This window comes from Neospora caninum, chromosome XII (genome assembly GCF_000208865.1).
Source record: "Neospora caninum Liverpool complete genome, chromosome XII".
In the NCBI taxonomy this organism is placed as follows: domain Eukaryota; phylum Apicomplexa; class Conoidasida; order Eucoccidiorida; family Sarcocystidae; genus Neospora; species Neospora caninum.
In genome coordinates, this window is record NC_018398.1 from 198,155 (window position 1) to 222,663 (window position 24,509).

The 24,509-nt window shown below is 55.2% G+C and overlaps 3 protein-coding genes across 3 annotated transcripts; 1 reads left to right on the forward strand and 2 right to left on the reverse strand.

The window, feature by feature from the left end:
* Positions 1–1,030: 1,030 nt before the first annotated feature.
* Positions 1,031–7,586, forward strand: NCLIV_060540 (hypothetical protein; the record flags this gene model as incomplete). Its single annotated transcript, XM_003885608.1, has 2 exons — positions 1,031–2,974; positions 3,393–7,586. 2 exons carry the CDS (start codon positions 1,031–1,033, stop codon positions 7,584–7,586), a joined length of 6,138 nt encoding a protein of 2,045 aa, XP_003885657.1.
* Positions 7,587–12,318: 4,732 nt separating this feature from the next.
* Positions 12,319–17,365, reverse strand: NCLIV_060550 (Ectonucleoside triphosphate diphosphohydrolase 2,related; the record flags this gene model as incomplete). Its single annotated transcript, XM_003885609.1, has 5 exons — positions 12,319–12,526; positions 12,897–13,099; positions 13,560–13,722; positions 14,686–14,763; positions 15,276–17,365. 5 exons carry the CDS (start codon positions 17,363–17,365, stop codon positions 12,319–12,321), a joined length of 2,742 nt encoding a protein of 913 aa, XP_003885658.1.
* Positions 17,366–21,206: 3,841 nt separating this feature from the next.
* On the reverse strand, positions 21,207–24,509 carry NCLIV_060560 (conserved hypothetical protein; the record flags this gene model as incomplete). Its single annotated transcript, XM_003885610.1, has 6 exons — positions 21,207–21,284; positions 21,642–21,886; positions 22,261–22,592; positions 22,800–22,963; positions 23,705–23,782; positions 24,105–24,509. The coding sequence occupies 6 exons, from the start codon at positions 24,507–24,509 to the stop codon at positions 21,207–21,209; spliced, it is 1,302 nt and encodes a 433-aa protein (XP_003885659.1).

Consider the following 24,509-nt stretch of genomic DNA (forward strand, 5'->3'; position numbering starts at 1 on the left):
AGATTCGAATTTACGGTGAACGTAGTCAGTCTGCCGATCTATGTATGAGTCGTCAGACAAACGCTGATGGACGCGTAGTACGTTACGCTCTGATACACTCTGGCTTTCATGCTGTTGCCTGACAATCGGTTTCTGTTCCCGTGCTGGCATGGAGCAATCTCTCGCGGCTTTGCAACTCTTGGTAGCTCTTCCACCTGCTCGGTAGAGGTCGAGTTTTTTTCGTCCACATCTTCTGCGCTGGGAACCTTCACGCGAGACTTTTGTAACATTTTTTCGTCTCAGGGCAATACAGAGACTGCTTTCTGCAAAGAGATGCCGCATCTATTGAAGAAGACAGGGATACATGTTGCGGCGTGTAAGAGGCTGAACTCCCCGACTGTTACAACTCGGCTACGTAGATGCGTGTGTGTTGCTTCACTCCCCGTATTGCGATGACAAGGCGCATCTGCGGAAGTTTTCCGGGAGAACCGAAACAGCGGATCTAACATAATTTTCACTCGGAATACGAACCTGCTTTCAAGTCGTTTCTAAACAGCAGCGTTTCACAACGCTTCCAGAGGAGGTTCTGGAAAACTGCCCACCGCCATGGTCACCATATCGACCGAATGAGCGGATTTGCACACGGAATTATCTTGACTTGCAAAAATCCTGGAGTTGCACTGGCAGATCTATCTATGCCCGACATCGTGAGAGAGGCTCGTACGCATTGTTCGTAGAGCACCTCTTTTTGATGCAGTGAAGGCGCCACTGGCCATTTCGCTTTGTCGTCCGTGTTCTGCTGTTTGTTTTCATGCGAGCTCTTGATGCTGCAGTAACATTTTTGGGCATGGAAAACTGGAACCAGATTCAGTACATGGCCCGAATGGCGAGAAGATCCTAGTATCTAGTCCAGTACTTCGTGTGTCCCATTTCCTCTCTGCGTATGTAGGGGAAGAGGTGTCTAGGTGTTGAATGCCGAACAGAACCTCCGGCTTTCCGCCTAAAAGAAAAATCCCTCGCCGCTCGCCACGTGTTTCGTGAGTAGCCACAGATGGGGATCGACACGGCTGGCGGCGGAGAAATGGCTGCGCCCTCACGTCGCGCGCCCCTCCAGTCGGGAGCGCGCCCTGAGAACTGGCCTTCCTTGCCGTGCATGCTTCCTGATCTTGTCGTTCCTGAAACGTCAAAAAGCCTCCGGGATTTCCGGTCGCCGGCACTGCCCTGGGAACCCGTCGCCCCTCCCGGCGCTGGGGAGGTAACCAAGTGCTTCGTCGACGCGAAATTTCTTCCTCGAGCGCTGCCGAGGGAGATAAGAGAGCGGACAGCAGGTTGGAAAAGAGCACCAAACTGCTGGGACTTGACGACGTCTCTCGAGGAATATCCGGCTGTAGATCCCGCGATTTCCCCCGGGGCCTCGGGCACTTTGCACGAGATGCCCAGCGATGGCAGCAGACAGAGGCAGCGCGTTGGACGGTCTGTTACCAACCGTGCGAAAAGCGAAGCTACAGAGAGTCGCGACAGCGACTCGGGATATGTCTCGCTGCAGCGCAAGGCAGGGCTGAGCCGTTCTGCCGAAAACCACATTGGAACGACCGCGCCGCAGCCTTCCGCCGGAGGCAGCAAGAAACTGTACTACGCTGATGCGGGGAAGGCTGACGCCAGTGTTCCCGGGACCGCCGCGTTGCAGGTGCCGGAGAGGGCTGCTGGAAAGGGCGGACTCTCAGAAACGTGTCTAAGGCCTCTGATGGACGACCGCCTGCTGGCGCACGTGGACCTCGAAGCTTTGCTCGTCGAGGGTCTCGGAGTTAAGCAGCCCGTCGTTGTGGGCCTAGATGCCTTTCTACGTCGCGAGGTCGGGATCTTCGCAGTGGACCCAGGTGCTCCGCGGTGCGTTGCTGGGATCCTCTCTGCATTTAGCGTGATTGCCGACAACGCCGTCCTCCTTCCCAAGGGCACGTTTCTGTGGGAATTAATCTATCCGCAGTCGGAGTCTGGGTGGCCGTTGTACAACCCACAAGGTCTGTACTACGTTAAACTCTTCTTACGGTCGCAGTGGCGCTTGGTGGAGATCGACGACTTCATTCCATGCGATGCAGCCAAGCGGCCTCTAGCGCCTGTTTCCTCCCGAGACAGCCGCGACCTGTGGCCGATGCTGCTTGCAAAGGCGATCTGGAAAGCGTTTCAAGGCGAAATATCTCGCGGGGTGTTGGACATTCCGGCCCTCGAAGCCCTCACTGGAAGAAGAGAAATCGCGTACCCGCTGACTGGTGGCGCGATACGCCACTTTCTGACTAAAGGCTTTTGGGCTAGCGTTAAGATCCGACCCTCAGAGACTCAGGGCGTCGAAACGGGAAACGAAACAGAAGCAGGCCAGGGAACCCTGGACCCCGATGATGCGAGTGTCACCTTTCTAGTCTGCAATTTGACTCCTGAAGACTTGAAAAATCAGCGAGTCTGTTTGCGGAGCGGCGCCTTCAGTCTGAAACGTGATCATCCGCAGCTACAAAAACGAAAGAATGGCGACCGACAGCGATGCGGGAAGCCCCATCCTGCGGTGAAGCCGATAGAACGCGGTGGACGCACCTCGGACTTCGTTTTCCCAGAGGAAGAGGGAGCGTGCGAAGAGGAGTACGGCGGCCTGTTCTCCGTGGTTAGTCCCGAACATCCGGACAACAGAGCAGAACTGATGGCTCAGAAAGCCGAGGCAGAAGCAAGGCGGAAGACGAAAGAACTTCGACGGGATGATCACGGGCGCATCGTCCTATGTAAGCCCTGGGGAAAGCTCCTCAAACATTTCCTTGGAGATGCATTACCGCATCCTCTGCCTGAGGCTACCTTGCAGGACTTCCTAGCAGAAGAGAGCCAACCGATCACATTGAGGCAGACCGACACAGACAGCGGTTTGAGACCCGCAAACGGAGTTGCTAGTCCTCATGACGCCCACGCGACAAAGTCCAACAAGCAGAACGACATATTTGGAGGCTCGTCGGGCAAGGTAATCGATACGTGCGCGTCACACCCACCACGGAGAGACCGCAGGAGCTCTACTAGGAGCGAACTGCCTTGCAGGTCCAGTGTGCAGATGAACGCCAAGGCTAGACAGCACCAGACATGACTTTTCCCGCTCAACTCGGGGGGCCAGAAATGGGCACTACCTGCTTGGGGTAGGAACCGTTTATTTAAACAAATGCATTTGGTGGGCAAGCACCTCCACGTGATTCAGTTCGTAGGTCTGAAGGACAGGAGTATGCTTTCGTCTGCAAGAGATACTCTGCACCAAATTCACTCGTAGCAGATACGTTGGGAGGGGCTGCGAAGCAAGAGAGAAGAACACCCCTTCATCATGTTCAATAAAATCCTCGAGAACCCCGCGTCTCGTGCGAAACCCGCTGCTGGTCTCTTTGGGCGTCCAGGCGAAGCCTCCTGTCCAGGTGCTGGCTGATATCATCCAGAGATGGCAAATGCCGTGGCCTGTACAAAACGTGACCGATCCACTTGGGGCAGCGGGTATCACGTACGACGGAACCGTCTGGGTCTCGTGGAAGACGTTGACGGAAGTCTGTCGATCCGAACACTTGTTTGTGTACGTCCCATCAACTCTTTTCGAGACAGCCGCCTCGAGCGACTTCTTCGACTACGAACAATCCGTGCTGCCTCGCCAGTTTCCACTCCGTGTTGCAGTATGTTACATGAACATACCGGAGCTGGCGACCTGGACAATGGAGAAGGACGGTGACGGCGGCTCCGGCTCACAAGCAGAGAAACGCACAGAGGGCGACTGTTGTCCGGCGTCCAGACCTCGGCGGCAACGCCCAATCCACAATAGCGTCATACGAACCCAGTTCTCGCCGGTCCCCGTCCTCCTCGAGTTTGATGCTCACCCACCTGTCACACTAGCCACCGAGGCTGTGCAGCCGATGCATCAGGCCGGACAAACGGCGCCGGCTCGGCCTCGCGATTCGCCGCACGGAAGTAGTCGAAATCTCTGTCCGCGTCACAAAGCAGCTCCAGCAGACAGCATGCACACCTCCCTGGGCGGGACATGCCTCGTGCAGAGCGCACCCTTTTTCCTTTCTGAAGGGAAAGAAATCAGTCCCCAGATAGGAACGTGGGAGCGGCTGCTGGGGAGGAGTGTTGACGACGTTAAGCCGCTTCTCGGACCAGAAATGCGAAATGCAGTGACGCAGGGAATTGAGCTCTGGCGGGCAGGGAAACAGAACCGTACACGGAGACAGGGGACAGTGGCGCGTTCGTCGAGCGTACAGGGAAGGCCGCTGTTCTCGGAGACAGGCTCTCATCTAGCTTTCTCAGCCTTCTCGACCTATCCAACCAAAGGCCATGCACTGGAAATGTGTGCCGCACCGCGGTTTCTTACACTCGACGCTTCATGCCGAGCCGTGACGCAGCTGAATCTCTGCCAGGGAAGGCATGCGTTCTTCTTCTGGCTCGATTCCCCGGCCGGAAGCGGCGTTTTCCGCGTACACTGGGTGCCCGATAAGCGGGAGAAGAGTAGCAACTCTCTGGAGTCGCCCCCCGTCGCATCGGCGGCCGCAGGAAGTACGAAATCAATGAAGCGGCAAGCAGCCGAAAGTCGGCCGGCTTCCGAAGAGAGTGACGCTGCTGAACTGTGTGGAGGTATCTCATGCCACATCCTCTCGGTGGAAAGTTTCTTGGAAACTTTCCACGACGTTCAGATTGAAGAGTTCCTTGTAACGGCGCCAGAGAGTACGCTTCCAGGACCTCACTACACGGTCTGGTTCAAGGCAGAGCTGACAATTCATTCACGCTTTTCTCGCGATGCCTGCGACTACTCCCCAGGCGCCGGTAGTGGCCCCCCTGCAACCGACGACGAACAACTGGCGGGCGGCTCGGAACTCCCCACTGTATTTGTGACTCTCAACCTTCCGCACGGAGGACTGACGCCTTACCTTCGCATGTCCATTGGCCCACTGCGCAGCCGGACGCCAGCGAAACTCGATAACACGGGCGCTAAATCCGAGCGTGAAGGGCTGTCTTCTGACTTCGGTGTCCCTCTTGAGGAAGAGGACTCGTCAGCGACAGGAGTGAGGCTTGGTGCGATCGTTCGCGATTCTGAACTCAAACAGCTGCCTGTCTGTCCGATGCTATGCATTGACCCAAGTGAATTCGTCCCAAAGGAGACCGACTGGGATCAGCAAGGGAGCAATGACAGGTGCGCCGCCACTTGTGAACAACTTGCCGGGCGTCCACAGTCGTACTTGCTCCTCGTTGAGTCCGCGCTTCCCAGTCCCGTTCCTCGCGTCACCTTTTCTGTTGGTATCGGCGCCCGCCGTTTGGAAGTCGAGGGAGGGGCAAGAGAAGACCAGAGACAACGAAAGACAGCGCTTTCAGGTTGTGGGAACCAAACGCAGAAGACTCCCGCCCCGCAAGTACGCGTCGCCGTTGAAAACATTTCCTTCAGAGCATCTTGGACCAATCAGACAAAAATGAATGGGGAAAACATCGTGCTCAGGGAGCGGATCATTCCCAAGAGTTCACATGCAGTCAGTGCTTCACTGAGAGTTACAGTGGAAAATCTCGACAGCGTTGTCCTCTGCGCCAGTCTAATCGAAATTGGGGCACGTACCTCACCGCAGGAAACCCTTCAAGAAAAGCATCCGAAGAATTTCGTGCAGAAAACATCTGGCAGCGGGTTCAGTCCGGTAACTCCCCGGCAGCAACGCCAGCATTCGGGAGCGCGCAGCAATGCTTCGCCGTCTTCGTCAGGTCCTCCACCTCGGGGGACCGAAAACGTAGCCAGCGACGAGCTATTAAGCGCAGAGATCGGCGCGCCGGCAGGAGGGATGACAAGTTCCGCCATGAACGAAAGCGGAGTGACTGCAATGGCGAGACCGTCCGGTCTTCCGTCCCTAGGCTGGTATCCTACACCCCCTCTGGAGGAAACGGTCATAGAGTCTGTCGGACGAGACACTGTCACCTTCCCTCACGTCCAACTTGATCCTCTGTCCCATTATGTCATCCAAGTCGTCGCACGAAAGTTCTCTCCTGTTACATCGCCCACTTCTCGCTGCGCGATGCATTCTGAAGGGGAATGGGACGACACGGCTTTGTCAAGTCCTTTGGCAATCGACTGCTCCGCGCCATCACGCGCAAAAGAGCATTGTTGGACTGCTGAACCCAACGCAGGACAAACTGCTGGTGGAGTTTCTCTACACACCAGACCTGTGGAAATGATTCACTTAGCCGAAACGGCTTCGGCAGAACGGCTTCGGATGGCGGCACCTCTCGACGGCGGCGCCTGGCGCCTGGATGTCGCGGCAACGGGAGAAATAGAAGTTGCCGAAGACGTGTGTCGAACGGCCTTCGAAAATCAGTTATTCGCGTTCTGGAACGAGAGCGACTCGAGCCGGGCAGAGCGCGCCAAGCGATCTCGAGCTGCATTTTTGGCCAGAAAAATGAAACAAAAAGACTGTGCCTTGTCTGACCAAATTGACCCTCCCGAAGCACTCAGCTCGCCGGCTGCATTCCGGCAGACTGTGCTCTGGAAACTGGAGATGACGGAGGCTCAACTCCTTTGCCTGCTCGCTCGTAAAGTAACTTCCACGGGCCAGCAAACTGAGGACGATTTCTCAGCTGACCTCTTGCTTTCAGAAGAAATATCCGCCTCAGCGTTTGCACAGTGCAGGCTGCTTCAAGAGGCAACTGAGGCAACCGAGGCCGAGCTCCAGGAGTTCTTTTTCTGCGAGATGGATCCGACAAGGACAGGGGCTGTGAAGGGTGCCCAGTTCCTGATGTCACTCCAGAACGGTGGCGCGGCACTTCGGAGTGCACACAAGGACACTGCCGAGGAGAGGACCGCCGCCAATCGTCAGCCGAAAGCCACAAAGGGAGGGAACGGCGAGAAGAAATCCAAGTCCGGAGCGGCCGAGCGAGACACCAAAAGGCCTGGAGCGGCTCAGAAGTCACCTGCGAGCAAACTATCGAAAGGGGACGATCAGAAAAGAGACAGCCAACAAAGTTGCTCCCTAGACACGGCCAAGGAGCGCATTTCGCCGTACGGCTTTCTGGCGCTCCGTCGGCCTCTTACCAGCGCGCGTCACCGGAATGCGAGGATCGCTCAGTTTATACGCAAGATCACTGCAGGACACAGCGAACGGGCCGTCACTGTGCCCGGCGTGTTCAGAGTGGTTCCCTTGGGGGGGGCAGAGGAGGAACGCGAGTTCGCTGCTACAAATGCAGCTGCTTCGGAACCAGCCGAGAGACGCCGTGCAGCAAACATCCGCATTCAGGAGGAACTAACCGCTCTTCGAGAATCGATCGAGCGCGCGTCGATACGAAACGCGTGTCTTGTGCAAGAGGACAGAGAAGACGCTCGAGGAAGTATGTTGTTGAACCGTGACCCCGTCGCCAAACAGAGAGAGGCACTCCGCACTCTCCAGAGGAAACGGCGAGACGTGGCTTCAAAGGTTACAGAGGTATTGCAGGAAGAGACTGAGAAGGAGATTCGAAAGGAGGAACTGGAACAACTAATGGAAGAGTGCCAAGAAATCCGTATGTGGTTCTTCGACAGTTGCCTGATGAAGAGGCTACGCAACCAGCACACAGCCGTTACCGCTATGCAGAGGTAAAGCTCAGGAGGGTCCATCTAACGCTTCGCATCGCGTACGTAGCCGAAGCACCCAAGAGGGTGACAGGAGAGATCTCGCCGAAAAAATCAATCAAAGAAAAAGAGAGAAGCAGCAGAGAGCGATGCTTGACTCCACAAGTCCGAACTGGAGCTGCGCGAGCTATGTCTACCGAAGACACACTTCATGGCCACTTTCGCAGCTTGCACCAACACAGATTGCCTGATATCTCATCCGACTTTCTTTCTGTGGGCGTGCTGCCTGGGTTGATTGTCACTCGCGGCGCACCTGAGTGGTATGCTTTCCGTGATATCGTATACATATTTCTTGGCCGGGGCGCTAGCTCAGTGGTTTGTACGGGCCAACTACGTCCTAGAAGTTAGCGTTCTGTCAACTACACATGGCCCGGGGACCATCCAGAAAGTCTGTCTTCTGCAAACACTTTTCAGAAAGCCTCCTCGCTCGGTGCACACCCAATTTGGTGCGTTGACGCAGGGCCCAAGAAATCCTTGAAAAGGACTCTCATAGTTCCAAGAGAGATTCAGACACGATACGGAAACTCACACGACGGAAGCCCGAGAAGGATTCTCAAAATGAAGCCGCGGTCGAGAAGAAGGACACTCCTCTTACGGAGGAGGATGTGGAAGAGCTGGACTCGCTGCTTCAAGCGCTTCACGACCTGCTCTGTTTGAAGGGATCTATGCGATTGGGTAACAGTCAAAAAGTTTCCGCGTTTTTGGACATCGCCCGAGACGCACTTTCTGCGATGCGCGCTCGACAGGTTCCCTCAAAATTGTCTTCTCCCCGACAACTCGATAATCTTGCATAACACAGTCGTCAACTGATGTGATCAGTTCCCCAACCAGTTCTTATATACTGCCGTGCTTTGTGGGGCACGGTGGAACGGTTATGCACATGCGTCGCGGCCATCATCCTTCAGTAAGGAATCGAAAAGGCACCCGGAGAATTAGAAAGCACACCAGGAGCAACCAAACCACCCGGACGCGACACTCTCCTCCACAGCCGCCACAGTGTTGTTCCGCCCTCGATCGCGCGTTTCCCGTTCGCCGTCGTGGAACGCCCGAACCTGCAGGAGCTTCTCCTAATTACTAGTGTGACACTGTGGCTGCATCCATATCCGCGATCAGTCTGCGAGTTTTGAGGATTCGCGAGGAAAAGTTCCACACTAACTGTCGTTGTCATCCGTGTACCAACCTGCTGTTTGAGAGCACAAAAACAAAAGCGGCTTGAGTACGGGATTTAACACCAGTGTAGCAAAACACAAACCGCATTGAGAAGGGTTGATAAAACATCGAGTCTGTGAGAGCCAGGGCGCCAAACCCTCTGCGAAGGTAAAAGGAAGCCAGCGTTGTAGCAGGTAGAGAAGGACGAGGCGTGTGCATCACAAATCTTCGTCGCCTCGGGCCAGTTTCTCATACTTCGCTTTGTGCTCATTATAGAAAAGTATGAACCACACCGGGCTTCCAAACAAGCAAACCACGAAGACGCCGAGAACGGCGAAGAACACCGCTTTGCCAGCTGCAGTGTTTTTCTCAGCACGACTGGGCGCACCGTAGCAGTGAGAGTATTTGTCGCCGCGGAACCGAAACGCCGGTGCATCTTTCGCATTCACGAAAGGCCCCGTACTGAGCAGCTCCACTACATTGTGAAGACTGTCAGCCACAGACTTTGGGCGTGGTCTAGCCGACACACGAAGCGAGGAATGTGAAGAAAACGTATCAAGCAATTGCCGAAGACCGAGATTCGCTGCGGCACGCGCGATCTTTGGGCACCGGCACCTCTCCAGCAGTGACTTGGCCCCGCCGAGCGAAAACAAACGGTTTCGACTCATCGCCAAAGACTGCGGATGTATCTTTACACCAAAATGGCTCATGCGAGGTTACGCGCTGGCAAGAAACGATAACGGCATATTCACAGAAAAGAATCAATATTCAATTACCAGCCCGCAAAGACGGGGAGTCAGTCAGCCCCTGTTAATGTGGTGTTCGCAGCAGCAACGCTCCCGTACAAATGGCACGAGCCGACAGAAAAGAAGGCAGACAAGGAGATTGTAGAGAGTGGTGTGATGAACCTTGCAAAGGGCTCTCCGCAAATTCCGCAAAACACCGGCAACTGTCGGGCTTTCTACACATGCAGCGGCGCGTGCATGCGTTCTGGTTGAGGCGGCTATGAACGAGAGACGTAATGCTAGCGCTACCTGACCCGCGCAACACCATCCAACCTTCGAATGCCGACACTCAGGCTTCTCCACAAGAATGAATGGCCCACTTCACGAAAAGCGAAAACAGAAAGTTATAACGGACGCGCCGCAGGCCCTTGAGCGACTACGTATTGGACAGCCACCAGACCGTAGCTGCGCAGAAGTCATGTCTTCTTCGACACAACAGTTCTGTCCCCTAGTGGAAAACTCGTGCGTTGCTTGTCACAAGTATGAGCACCGAGACACAACATGTGAGTCACGAAAGACTGTGAAGGCGACTCAGAGACAGGACGACGCGATCAAGACTTTATTGCTGGTCTCCTACAACCCTCTGCTGTAGCTTCGTGGGGTGACGCATCAACAGGGCGCCGTCACAGCCTCTGGCACGGCATGTCCTGTGCTCTCTCTGAGATACAACGTTGCCCGTTCATCGTCATTGTTGTTTGTGCCCATGAAACATGCATGCGGACCGACTTTCCGTCCGAGGACTTTACGCAGGCCAAAGTAGCCGCCCCATGGGCCTCTCACGAAACACTTTTCCTGTCACTTCTAGCGGTAAGTTCTTCGCAAGGCAACGCCGCACTCTGCAACTCGCGAGAAACTTTTGCGACAAATGATGTAGTCGTAGTCAGCCCAAAGTCTCTATGAAAGGCTGCAAGCAAGGTGCAACCTGATGTAACTCGTTTCATGCACAATACTGTGGTCTTCAGGGCTGACTGGCCTCTGTTTGGAGCCCGTCGGTAGGTATAGAGGGAATGTGGTAATGTGAAAAAATGCTGTGATAGTTTGCTTAGTAGTATCCTGCCTGTTGGCTCGCAACCGAAGAACTCTGCGAATATGCGGATGGACGTTGCACTCCGCGCGAAAGATATTACGCGGTTCTTAAACTTTTTCGCGAGCTCGTTTACCAAGCACGGAGTGGTGTGAGTGGTGGTGTAACTAACTCCGGCAACACTCGTGAATACGCTGTGTCTTTGGGGTGACTACCCTCTTTTGGATTGTTTAAGGCAAGAAAGCTCATCGGAAATCTGCGTCGTAACTTATTACAGCAGCATTCCCTGTGTCTGACAGTGTAGCAACTGCACATTGCGATTATCCTGGTCCAAGCAAGGGACTCTCGCAAGCGATCACCACTCAAGACATGAGAGACCGCGGGTGGGATAAGGGATTGGCCGAGCCAGGTTTGCCCGAAATTTCATCTCCAGAGGGAGCCTGATGAAAAGGCGTCACAAAAGAACGACAGCCCTGCTCAGGCAGCCCACAGACCGGTGTTCTGAGCTGCATTGTCCCAGAGCAACAGTCGTTGGTCCGGAATACTGGCAGCCGCCTTCCTCCGGTCGGTTCACTCCCCTTGCTCCGGCACTGAAGCATTCCCTCCAACAGGTTGTTGTACCGGCTATCCACACATCACACTCAGGGACCGGCTGGTTCCGATGAATTATGTGCCCAGCTGGTGGCTAGGAGGAATGCGAGGGCGTGGTCGTTGCCACATTTAACAAAGAGGACTCGTTAGCGTCGCTTCACACGGTTAACAAACATGAAAAACCTCTGTCGACTGTTCACGAGGTTGGCAGCTCCAGGAGGAACGATCAACACGTCCACTTCTCGAGCCACCGACTGTGGAAATGAGGCGGGGGTTCTGGCTCGCAGTGAGCGCGAATCACGTCGCCGACGACTAAACCTCCTTTCTGTCCTAGCCTGACATCGTGGTGTTTCATACTCCAATTATCTTTTTCTTCGAAACCTGCTGATATAGTATATACACGGGAGCAAGCCAGAAAATATCTACCAGGAAAGCGAAACGTAGTGTGCTAAACATCGGACGAACCCACTTCGCAGTCGTGCGTACTGTTCCCTGGACCATACGGATGATTACGTCTGACAGCGTAGACATTTCTACATGTATGCGTACGCAGTGAAAAAAACTGTCCCACGGTTTGGCACCGTAAATTCCGACACCAGATGTTCACCATAATGAGGGCTCACAGGGAACATCAACTACGTTGTACAACGTAGCAGTGGCAATACCCGGCGGCAGGTCACACACTAGCCCAGAATCATAAATACAGTATTTGCTCAACTTGCACACGGTCAAAATCGTGCATACGTATAGAGGACCTACATCTACCTCTGCCGTGGAAGGACGCGCTGCCTGCAATTGTTGACGGAACTGCGAAACGTCATGGTGTGTGTCCCTTGACACCAGTGGCGTAGGAGTGAGCTAATCCGACTGCTCAAACGGAAAAGATATACTCCCCAAAAAGGGACGACGAGGGATTTTTCTCGAGACGGCGGCACGAGCCCCTTGTGAGAGGCATCTCCTTTTACATGCCCCTGACAAAACGTTGTATCAGGATGCTTTTTCTCGCTACCGTGCTGTGCAAGAAAACCTCTTTCTGTGTTAAGTTTTTTCATTCCCACGATCACGAAGGTCTCTGCATATACGGGACGACATATGCGATGCAGCTGTTGACAGTAGCCCAGGATACCAACCCCACGAGAAATGAATGCATATCAAGCGGGAGCAGATCCAATGGGGTGCAATGGACACCCTACAGGTGTGGGTGGTTCTGTTGTCCCGAAAATCGAATCCTGCAGTTGCGCCCTCTCAGCTTTTTCAAGACGCTTGCGAAGAAATGACACCTCGTGATAAAGAATCATAGCCAGGATGATGCACATGAGAAGAAACGCTGCTGCCAAATGGAAGAGTCCGTGATACTGCCTGCAGAGCATAGTCACACACGGTCAGAAACCACATGCGGGATCATGGCTTCTCCGGAAAAGGATTCTTTGTCTCCAACTACAGCTGCAATCGCTTCACACTGACAAACTGCTTGTGGCATCATTCCACCCGCGCACAACGGACTGCGTACAAGTAGTGCTGCGTCAAACGAGCTGGGCCGCTAGTCACGGAAGTCAGGCGTGTGTCTAGCGGTGTGGCTACGGAAAGGATATCACGTCGGGGCAGTTTGTCCCTCTCAGTCGCTGTGTGCATATATAGAAATATATATAAATAAATACAGATACACGTATGCATTTGTATTTTTGTCTTCAGAGGCGAGAATCGAGTGAGCAGGACGATAGCCACTTACTCCACGGGTGCTTGCCACGGGAAGACGTTCACTTCGCTGATCATGGAACCCAGTGTCCATCCAGGGGCTACATAGCTGTTCTCGCTGTTCGTATTGTTGAGTGTGGCGAAGGAGACCTGAGACGACTCAAGGGGAAAGCCGAAACCTTGTCGGAGAGCCGCAAAACTCCAGATGGCCTTCCAGCATAACTTATGGAGAGACAGCTGCACAAGAGTAATACAGCAGTGGCATCGCAGAGAAGGCGTGAGACCACACGAAGGAGAGGCAAGACACGTGCGCATGGCACCTCCATCCATGCTCGGGGCCTCAGCAGCTTCAGTTATAAGAAGTCGAATACAAGAGCAAGAGGTAGCAAAGGTCGCAGCGGCCAAACGAGGGGAAGCAGCCGTCGTACATCTCGACTCCACCCCGCCTAGCGCTGTCGTTTTCAATACAGTGAAAAACCAAAAGCCGTTAAAACGGTGATGCCCATCATGTGATTACTTCCAAACGAGAGGGTCAGCCTAGGACATTCTGTATGTGCCCCGTCACCTTGGATGCCATGCGGCTCAACACACAGGCATGCACCTATTGCGTGTGTGTGCGAAGAACGTCAAAGTGTCAACGCGCCCCCATCTCACTCATCTGGTGCCCTTCCAGCGCAGTCACTTTTCCGGCACTGACATCAGCAAACGCGCGAAAGACTCCACGCCTCATCAGCCTTTTCAGGCGTCCTAGTCGGAGACTGCAAATCGCGGTAGTGGCTGTGAGAAACTCAGAGAGGGACGTCGGGTTGGTCAACCGGAGCGCAGCGTGAACCTTGCTGAATTGCCCAAAGGCGATGAACCTAACAGAGGAGGAAACCGTCTGGAAAGCACACAATAAAACTTTCACCTCTCACTTGTCGCGTTCGGTTGTCGTTTGTGTTCCTCCAGAAACACGACCCATTTTGACGTCCTCAGAGCGTAGATTCACGCTATTCTCGAAGAAACTCAACGAATAGTTAAATCTTTGGCGGGAGTGCCCTATTGATAGTGTGATTCCCAGACACCACGCGGAGAGTTTTACGAAATGAGACACAATGCGGTAGACAAGTGAAGTGACAGGCCCTACACTCTCGAAAGCAAACCATGCCGAAGGCTCAGCACACAGCCGAACTTGTCGCAGGAGCAACTTGATCCTCGGCGGACCAAAACCCGCCGGAGACGACCCCTGCCGCACCATGGACCTGTTTACAGACTGGAGTGCACCCTTAGGTGTCTGACAGGCGCGTCGAACTGCGTACAGATAGATGTATCCGTTGCGCGTCAAGCGACGAATCGGTGCTAACTGATAACTGCCGTGTCGTCGTACAACTGAAACAGGCCGCATAAATCGTCTGGTTCCAAAGAGTGAAACACCATCCACGGGGACGTTTCGGAGGGCCTTGAACTAATTCAGAGATGCCTTCGTAACAACCATTATCTCGTTCCCACAGTGAAAGAACCTCTCAGCGCAGCGTCTCGACACGACTGGTACTCTCGTCACGAAAACTTGTGAGACAGCTAGACAGCTGCACAAGCGAATAAATGTTACTACAGCACGTCGGTAGAGTTGCTCGTAGGCAATACAAAAGGGTGACAGACGAGGCCAGCCCTGATTTCTACGGTGCAGGAACAACGCAAAGCAGCGAACGACTTCATGTCGGGAGTCACCACCACAGACAGTAGCACCAGAGGATTGAGACATAAGACGGGATTCCTACGGGGTCAGCAGGAGCAGGCACATCGCCCTTTGAGTCGAGCGAGGTCTTACGGCGGCTGGGGCTTACTTGCTGTTTTCCAGTCGGGGCTGGTACACACCATTGAAGGAGCAACTGTTGATGAAGCAGAGGGAGTTGTGAAAGAGCCTGCAAGCAGACAAGGATGAGCATGCCGAACCGGACGGAAATCAGTATCCAGAGATACACAATCTTCTCTTCAAGCGCATGCATGTGCCACAACGGGGCAACATCGTCCCACTAGGGCAGCCGACAGACACTCAGAAGCTCGAACGTTCTAAGAGACAACTTGACGGTTGTGACAGGCCCTCAGGGACCTACGCGAACACTACAGTTACAGGTGCATGTACAATGACACCACCACAGGAGAAACGCTTCGACAGGCGAACGAATCAACAGACGTTCTCGGGTGCTCGTGAGTGTGTTAAGCACAAATGCGACTGCCACCAGCGCATGACACCCTGCGTCTACGGTTGGTACCGAACCTCACATTTCTTTCGTGAACGCACCTCTGAAGCACATGCTGTGGCTGACGGATGGCTATCGCGGTTCAGTACCGCACTGCACTGGGCTTTCCCCTCCACTGCCCATTTTGTATGTGACGTTTCCGCCAGCGGCACTCTATGCCCTGGACGGCTTACTTGTATGCTCTTTCTCGGCAAGCTTTGAAGTCACCGCTTCCAACAAATCGGACTACGAACGTCACCTTCGGCTTCACATCCAAAGTGATTTCGACGCCGCCTTGTTTTCCTGTGCCTACAACGTTCTCCTTCGTTGTCGGTTTGGCTTCATTGACTGCTCCTTCGGCGCTTTCCATTGACTGTCCTTTCTCTTTGTTCCTCTCCTTTTCGCCTCTCTGTTGGTCCTTCTGACTCTCGCTGTTAAGCCCGCTTTGCTTGTTTCTGCGAACCCCCTCCTTTTCTCTAGGAGGCGAGGCTGAATGTTCACCCTTTCCGCGTCCTCCCTCACGAGCCCCATCCTCTACGGACGCCACCACGCCTTCCCGATCCGGAGTTTCGAGCGTGGCCGCCCCATCGGACACGGCGTCGTGTGCACTTGCATTGAAGTCGAGGGGAGCTGCTTTGGAGAGAATGCTCGACAGCGGCTGCATGTCCTGGAGGGTATGCCGCATTTTGACGCCGTAAGGCGCCATAGACTTGACAGTTTTTAGAATGTCATTTTTTGCGTAGGACGCAGCTTTCATGAAAGCTGTGATTTGGTTAACGTCAATGTCGACATAAAAACGACGTTCTGGGTAGGCCAAAGACGGCATTCGAAAGGCCCGAACACTGCCCCGAGGCAAACAGGGATGCACAGACGCCAGCGTAACTTCTCGTTGATCGTCCGTGTGGTCTTCCGGCCGTTTCGGTTGGTCTTTCTTCTCTCCCGGACCCTGCGGATGCTTGGCTTCACTCGTCGTATCGGCACGCCCCCTCGAACTCCTTTGCGCAGCAGAGCCCAGAGACGAGTCGAGATAAGTTGCGTCGGGAAGCAGGCTGCGTTTTGAAGCTTTTTCTATAAAAGTTGGGTCTTCTTGGAGACGTTCGATCAAGGCCTCTACGCCCAACATCGTGCTGACACGGTTCAAGGCATCTGACCACCCATACCCAAGAAAGGAGTGTGAATAGAGGCGAATGGATTTGTTGCCCAGATGAACGCCAATGAAGTCCTCAAGAACTGACGTATGAAGAGGAGAGAACGTAATCTGCATAGACGCTCCGCCCATATCGAGAGCCCCCACAGTCTTCTCTGGGTCGTCTGAGAGGCTTCCTCGGACACTGTTGACAGATAGCCAGCCGTAGACACCTTCTTCTTCGCCAGAGATGACTCGAGCCCAAGAAGGACAGAATTTGAAAGGATTCAACGAGGGATCTTCCAGGACAGTGCGAAGATTCGCCATAAGCGCGTCCCGTGTCCCCTGACTGAGATTTCTCATTCCTCCTGTAGCTTTCACGAACAGAGGGATTTCTCCCCAAACGGAAGCAGACACTCCTCGACGGGCCAGGCACGCCTGGCTCTCATCCAGCATCGCCTTGAAAGCTTGCCGCGCGCCTGTGAAGTCGTCGGCAAAGCTGCTCAGAGCGGGAGCGGGGACGCCCTCGCACACGGGCTGCGGAATCGTGACGGGGCCGGTCAGGGGATGGCGAGGATCGAAACGCCGCACTTCCCACGAGAAAACCGTGAGGCGAGAACCGTGGGATCCTGCGTCAATTACGATCCCATAGTCCAGCTGCGTTCGCCGGGAGAAGTAGAAAGACGTCGTCGCAGACCAAACCAGCCACAGAAACACAAAGAGCAGCGGTGCGAGGAGCCACCAGAAGAGCTGCTTCCACAAGGCGGCCCAGACACGTCTCGTGGAAGTCCACGGCACGGAATCGGGTGCGGTCGCGCGCTCAGGGGCGTCGAAGTAACAGCTGTGGAACGGGCGTTGCAGCTGGGCGTCTGAAGCGCCGCCTGCACAGTCGGAGAGGAGGGGACGACTGGCAGGAAGATGGTAACGATTCCTCTGTGCGGAGGGAACGCTCTCGTAGCGGTAACCGCCAGAGGCTGGATCAGAAGACATGGCTGCCGCTGAACAAGCGGGCCAGGCCGCGCCGGAAGGCGAAGAAGAACAGCGAGACGCAGGAAGACTCGCGGAAGAGGTACGCGGGTGTCGGGGCGCTTCATGCTCGCGCTCCGGTTCTGCCGGTGCGTGAGGATACGCGCCGACCTCGTGCTCGGCGTTTGCCATGTTGACCGGGAAGCTCTCAGCACAGGTGGGCGGGGTCTACAAATTCAGATCCCGCATATACACATACCTGTGTGCGTAGGCCGCGGGCGATCGGGAAGCCTTGTGCTCCAAGAAATTGGATGAATCACATTAGTGCGACCAGGCGAGACAGCCAGGCCGCTGCTCACAACAATGACGCGTTCAAAGACAAGCAAATGTGATCCACCGGAGAGAGAGCGGACCGCATGCGCCGTTGCCCGACACGTCTCAAGGTCCTCTAAAAATGCCGCAGTCTGCAGCGACACAAGCTGTGTGGAGATTTGTTGGGCAAACCGTTTCCGCCTTTCCTATCGATGCGTTTTGACACCGACGTGCCCGGTCGTTCAGCCAAATACCTTTCGCCCTTTTTTCGTCTGTTTTGCTTGAATGTGGAGGGAAACCGACGGACGAGCGGGGACAAAGACATATGCCGCAAACTGGGGATGCAGGCGTCTCGCCGCCTGTAAACGAGTCGGTATCTGCCACTGCCTGGAAGAGCAGAACTCTGACCATAGCGCGAGTCGAACTCACATCACATTCTCCTCGGAAGGGCGACAAAGTGTGGACCAACGCACGCGACAGGTCAACAAGTTCCTTCGTGTTCGACTTGTTCCCGACTGCAGCTTTTCAGAGTTCGCGATTCAAGGGCCTCTCACGGCAGTAGCGTCGGCTTTTTTCCACAGACGAAAATCTATTCTCCTCCTTTTCGCCAGGAAAACGGATCTCCGAGGTGCGGCGTTCGGTGTGGCACTCCTGCACGGACTGGCGCACACGAGGGACGGAAGGGGACCGGCGTAGCGACACGGTTGGGCTGTCGCCAACAGGGCGAGGCGGAAGGTCCGGAATTGGGAAGTTCAGCCTTCCACTTAACGGGCTCTCAGTACGAGGCTACCTCATTTTTCCTTCATGGCGAAGCGCCTCCACAGACGCGTTTCTTGCGGAGCCGCGCGCTGCCAGGAAGCACGGGATCCTCAACCCTATCTCGGCGACGCGTTTACGCAACGCCCCTCCCGTGACAGACTCTGAAGAAGAAAAGCGAACCTTTTGAGACGTAGAGACAATACGAGAGGTGAACCGCGGCGCTCGTAGGCCCTCAAACGTATCTGGAGAGGCCTGCGGCGCCGTAGGAGACAGGAAGTACGACGCTCTCCCCGGCGCGATGTTTCGGTTTTTACAGTGGCCGCCGCTGTGGAACAACTCTCCACAGCGAAAAAACCTTCGGGACTTCCAAGAGAAAAGCTTGAACACAAGCTGTAGGGTGAAAAGACATCCGAAAACCTAACTCTTACAGGAACGCGGGGCCCCGGCCGCCCTGGGATCAACGCGAGGCTGAATCGACGTGTGCAGTCACTCGTGGCAGGTTGCACAACTTGTTGCTTATTTCTCAGGACGCGGACTTCGACATGAAAACCACCACAAGATGCATCCGCAACTGGGCTACTCCCTTCGACAGATAAAAGAAATACACCGATTTCTTTTGAAAGATGCACGGAAAACGCACTGTTCGATTTAGATGCACGGCTCCGCTTTACGCATGGCCGCCACCCGCGACGGCTTGGAGAAACCACACACAGTTCTCCGCGGGCGCCTTCGCCGTGCAGTCAGCGGGGCTCTACACTTGGCGCCGGCCAAGGAAAGTGGCCAAAGGTCCATTTGTCGTTTTCCCTTCTCTACTACGCCGGCCTAATATGTTTTATGCACATCTGTGAGCAATTCGTGGTGGACGAGCTTCAGCTGGACTCGAGAGCGCGATTCAAGGGTCGCCACCCCCGCACTATTAGGCATGGGCCCCCAGGACATTCTCCGGGTGTCCATCTAGCAGAAGCTGGCCGTTCGCGTGGACGAATCGAATTTCGAAGATGCTCCTGTCCTCTTTTTCTGCCCGTGTGGTCGGCCGCAGTAAGGTTTGTGTTCAGCCGTTTTCGGGAAGTCCCCATGCAGGCTCGAGAGGACAAAGGAAATGTACGACACCCGGGTTTCCTGTATGTGGGTGACCTTTCTTGTTGATGCCTTTCCCTCGCCGCCGGCGCGATTCTGCAGCGGGGGGGGGGGGGGGGGGCTGAGGCCTAGAGGGAAGCAAGATTGGTCGTCTTTTCCCGAACAGGATCGCCACGCAGATTTAGAAACATATCGTGCACTTCGCTTACGTTCATGAGACCGCCCAGCTTCGGGGAGACATCCGTGGAAACAGCTTTCCAAAAAAGAATCTGGAGACAGATAGATCCATCCCAGGGGCACACAGAAGGTTTGCTGGCGCGTCGAGCGCAGTTTCAGGTGTAGTTTCCCTTCGCTGCCAATCTAACCCTTGAACCACGGACAGTCAACGCACAGGCGCCGAACCAGGCATCCTGCCATTGCTTGTTCAGTTTTTCCGAGCGTCAATTGACCACTAGTCATTCAACGCTCAGCTGAACTAGCTCAGTTCGAGAGAGGATGTCCGGTCATCGTCGTGCACACACCGCCCAGGCATGGACTTGTGGAGACGCTCATGGCGAGCACCATCGGGATACGTAAGAAATTGTGTCTCTCCAAGACAGTACAGCGTTTGGATATCGAGCACAAAGGGGGGATTCCTCTCCGACATCTTTACCACGGAAACGCACAGTGCGCTTGAATGCACAGATCGAGGGAGGCACGAGGTCTTCCTGCTCACGGTCACCATACCACATACCGAGGAACAATGGCGCCGTGGATCCCATCGTGACTGGGGGACTGAGAAGTTGCACTGACAACCCTGCATCGTGTGCCCTCAAAGCTCATCAAACCCGTAATATGCTTAAGAAAAAGACGTCACCGAGAGAACTTTGACTGCTGCCGGCCGAAAGCCTGACTTCTCGAGCGGTGATTACTTGTTTCAGACGGACAGTCTGATCAAGTTGAGATAATCAAGGCACTGCCCCATATGCATCAGCTCTCCAGAAGCTGTCGAGTTTGTTTCTCGCAAACATAATCAAGAAAACCGGGCCAGTGCCGTCGTCCTATCCGATGCGCGCTCCGTTGGGGTGAGCCACGTCAGACATGACTAGTGGTGGAAAGGTGTCTTCAGCATCGCCGCATGCAACGTGAAGGGCGCCGCACCTCGAATGGTCACTGCCGGTGCATGAGACGGTGATATCCGCCACACCATCTTTAGAGCGATACCGCGTGAAGCGCGACAGGCCGACATCCAGCTAGAACCTGGCATCGCCACCGCTCAAAGATGTGCATTCCTGGACCGCTTGCGACAGAGCGTATCCACCGTGGACTAACATTTGGACCACTGAATACTACTTTACTGTAGCATGCCTCTTTGCTACGAGCCAACCGCGGACGCTTCGCGGAAGCAACCAGAACTGTGTATGACGTCTTCGGTAAGTTCACATACACAAAGGTCCAATGCATATATATATATATATATATACATATATATTTATATCCACATTCTAGAAGCATGTGGCAGCTTGCAGGGGGATTCATCGAGTAGAGAAGCCGTCGTCATGACCGTCACCGAGGCAGTGACATGCAACCGGCTGTACGCAAAAGACGTCGGCGGAATTTTCGGGACGGACCGCAGAAAAGGAGAGGCGGTCGCGCGCATGCCAACTCGGCACCGAAACTGGCTGATGCCTGCTGAAAGGATTAACGGCCCAGTTGCTTTCCCGTCCATAGTTGCTCGGGCGCGAGAATACCGGAACTTCCATGAAAGCGGTTTCTCGTTCTGCAGTGGCTCTCGATACTCGAACGATGGTGCTTGCAGATTTCCGCACCACCTTCCACGACCCGTAGCTGATAGATTGGAGGAAACGTACCGGAGAGTCGCTCGACTCGGCCGCACACGCAAGCTCTAGAAGCACCCTCCAGTCATCTTCATCAATTTCTTCTCCCCGAGCTGCGCCTCGAAAACGAGACCCACCTTGCGCGCCTAAAAACACAGGAGAACAAGACGAAGAAAGGGGCAAATTCACCCCAGCAGAGGACCTAGTAGTCTCCACAAAACGTTTCCAGTGGAACAGTCGAGCTTGGACGAAGCGGCCTGCTCCACGTGTTTACGCTCCGTCACATCTGCACTGCGGTCGAGATATATCTGAAACGCTGCTCTCAAAAATCGCGCGAAGCGCACGCCTGGCAACATGTGTGAATAACCGCTCGCCACGGTAGCAAGCAGGGAGGCGGCACGCGTGGAAAACAGTCCGCCTGTGCCACAGCCGAAAGTGGTAAGTAAAACACTGCCGGTCTGCACCAGGACTAGGGATGCGGCTACAGGTTCTCCATAGCATACCTCGTGAACAGCAGCTTGCAACTCCTCAACAGTCATAGCCTCTCGCAGTTTCCTTCGAATCATGTCGCCAATGGCATCTTCATCCTCGCCATTGGCAGAGACCTGATGCTGGGGCACTGGCTGTTGTCGAAGTCGAGGAGCCTCGCCTCGCTTGTCGTTGCGAATGACACTGTCGTACTGTCCCTGCTTGGGCCCTGGACCGCGCCTCGCGTTTTGCTGTCGCCCTTGCTGGGAGGGCACTTTACCTGAAGACGCAAAGGGATAAAGGACTGCTTCCGCAGAAGCGTGGCTCCTCGTCTGCGTCGGCTACCCCCAGTACCATCGCGGATCTACGTGACCATGCTCCAGCGCCTACACTCCTGAGACTCTCAGGGCCTCTGTGTTTGCTCACGTCCGGCTACATCTCCATGGCTGAATTGCATGCACCCGTCTAGCTGGTGACACTTACTTTTCTGGTTGTGTGCGACTGTCAGCAAAGTGTATATCCGCCTATTTCACGAGGTCCGCCTGAGGCTCAGACGTTAAGTTCGTATGCCCGCCATTTTCATACATATCTTCTCGGCTGCGTGTAAGGCTTTCTTGTCTACCTGTCGATCTGGACTTCGGGCCTGAACCTTACCAGCGCCTGCATCCCGGCCAGCAGACGCGGCCTTACTGGACTTGTTGCCTCTCGTTGCACCCTTGGATCGGTCAAATTCGTGCTCGGACCGACTGGCTGCGGTCCGACCGGACGCACTCTCGGCACTTGTCGGCGCGCTGGTGTCTTGGCCCTTCACTTGCACGTACGCCAGCCGAACTGATCCGGAGTTGCCTCCGCCCCGACCGGCTGTTCCCGACTTTCGCTGCGACCCGTTTCCGCGACGGCCGTTGCCCGCAGTGGAGCTTCGATCCCCCTGAGGAAGGTCGTGGGCGACTGCTGGGCCCGCAGCCTGCAAACCCTCTGAGCTGGATCTGCGAAAAAAGGCAAGAAGGCAAGACGACCGGGCGTCCACGACGCCTCATGGACTGAAGTCGATCATCTCGAGTATGGGACCTGCCTCGCCCAGGCGTGTCTGTGGAACCGGGGCGTGCGTATGCCCGCCTAGCAACGCCGCGTGATGTCCGACTCGCTTTCGCAGCCGCAGGAACCGCACCCTTGCTCAGCACTACACTGCTTACCCTGTCTGAGTGGGTTGGGCCTCGTCACTCTCAGCCATCGTCCGTGTGGTGTTTCCCTTCGGCACGGACACCTTAGACTCCTTGGCATCCCCGATCGCTAGAAGTGGACAGCAGGGAGGGAACAGGGCGGTCAGTTCAGATGTAGGAACAGCCGAGGGATGCGCCTGATGAGAACACGCACACAGGCATGATCGAGGGAACGTCGTGCAAGCTGACAGACGCAGTTATCAGTGCACCCCCACAGGCGCCTACGATCCGCTCATGTATGGAGCTGCATTTAGACTACAGGAGAGTCCAGGCAAACTTCAATTTTGCGCATGCTCGATATGAGCCCTTGGCGGGTAGCACCGCCTTGCAGTGGACGGTCCTGCCTAAACTGAAATTCGCCTCTCTGCACACGGTTCGAAGATGACTTCTTCCCGGCGGGGGATCACCCACTGGGTATGCGCGCGCATTGCCGATGTGGCTAGACATGCCCCTGACGTTGAAAAAACAGTCGCCGTGTGCGAGCGGCGAGGTCTGACCGTAGATGAGGTCCGCGCCGCGCCCAGAGGAAAAACGATGCAGACTTTGATCGGAACTGGCTTTCGCATCGGTGGAAGGAAGACCGGCTCTCGGAAAGATGACGCTTGTCTTGGGGGAGCGGCACAGTCGATTCCTCGTATTTCTCAAAGGCCTGTTGCCACCTTGAGACTCTCGACGCTTTCTTTCCAACCTACCCGTGCGAAACGTAAGCACGCGTGTTTTTGTCTTTTAGCCCCTCATCCGGTATCTCTATATAGTGACTGGCAACCATATGCAAATACACGTCTCCTGTGTTTCGCGGGAGACCGTCCGTTAGCTGTTTGGGAGGGCCGACACCCCCAGCGGCAGACCCTGTTGCGACAGGGCTGTGTACCACCTACCAGCGTTAGAGCCCAAATAGCAGAGAGGATCCGCTGCGCTTCGTCGATCGCATCCTTCTGCTTCTGTCCTGGCCTCTGCTGTGGACACAAACATGTTCACGCAGCAGACATGCCCTACAACCTCGTACCCCCCTCCGTCTCCTTCCCCGACATGCTAAACCTCAGTGGCGCACGAAGAATCGACGAAGTAGAGAGGCGTTCGCGATCTCTTGGATCGTAGTGGGAGCATCCGAAACTTCAGCGGGTTTCTGACGCTTGTCGAGCTCCTATCTGACACCCGTGACATTCCACTGTGTCAACGCGGCAACGCCGAGGGGCGTTCGCGTGGCAGCGTCCCTGCCTTTTCTTCTTGGTCGATCAAAGCGGGTTTCCACACGTTTCGAGACGACGGAACACGCACCTTTGAAGCCTTTTGATTCTTTCCAAGTCGCTTGCTTTGTGCCTCGACCCAGTCCTCTTCTTCGTCTCTTCCGCCAGGTCCGGCGCCCCCTGCGTCGTCTTCGCCTGCACGGGACTGCGGCTGAAGGCGTCTCGGCTTCGACTTGGCGAACGCCTGCGCTGCTCCGGCGCCACGGGAAGACCCCGAAGAGCCTCGCGATCCTACGCCGTTCGTCTTTTTCGCGTGCGCTGCCGTGGGCGCAGTCTCTCCCGGTGCAGCGTCTCCAGGCTTCAGGGAGCCGGCGCCTGCCGCGCCCTCAACGCTGCTGCGACAGCTGTCAGCGGCGACCCAGTTGGAGGCAGCTGACGACTTGCTGGCAGGTTCTGACGTGGACGTCAGAGCCTCTGGCGCGAAAATGGACCACAT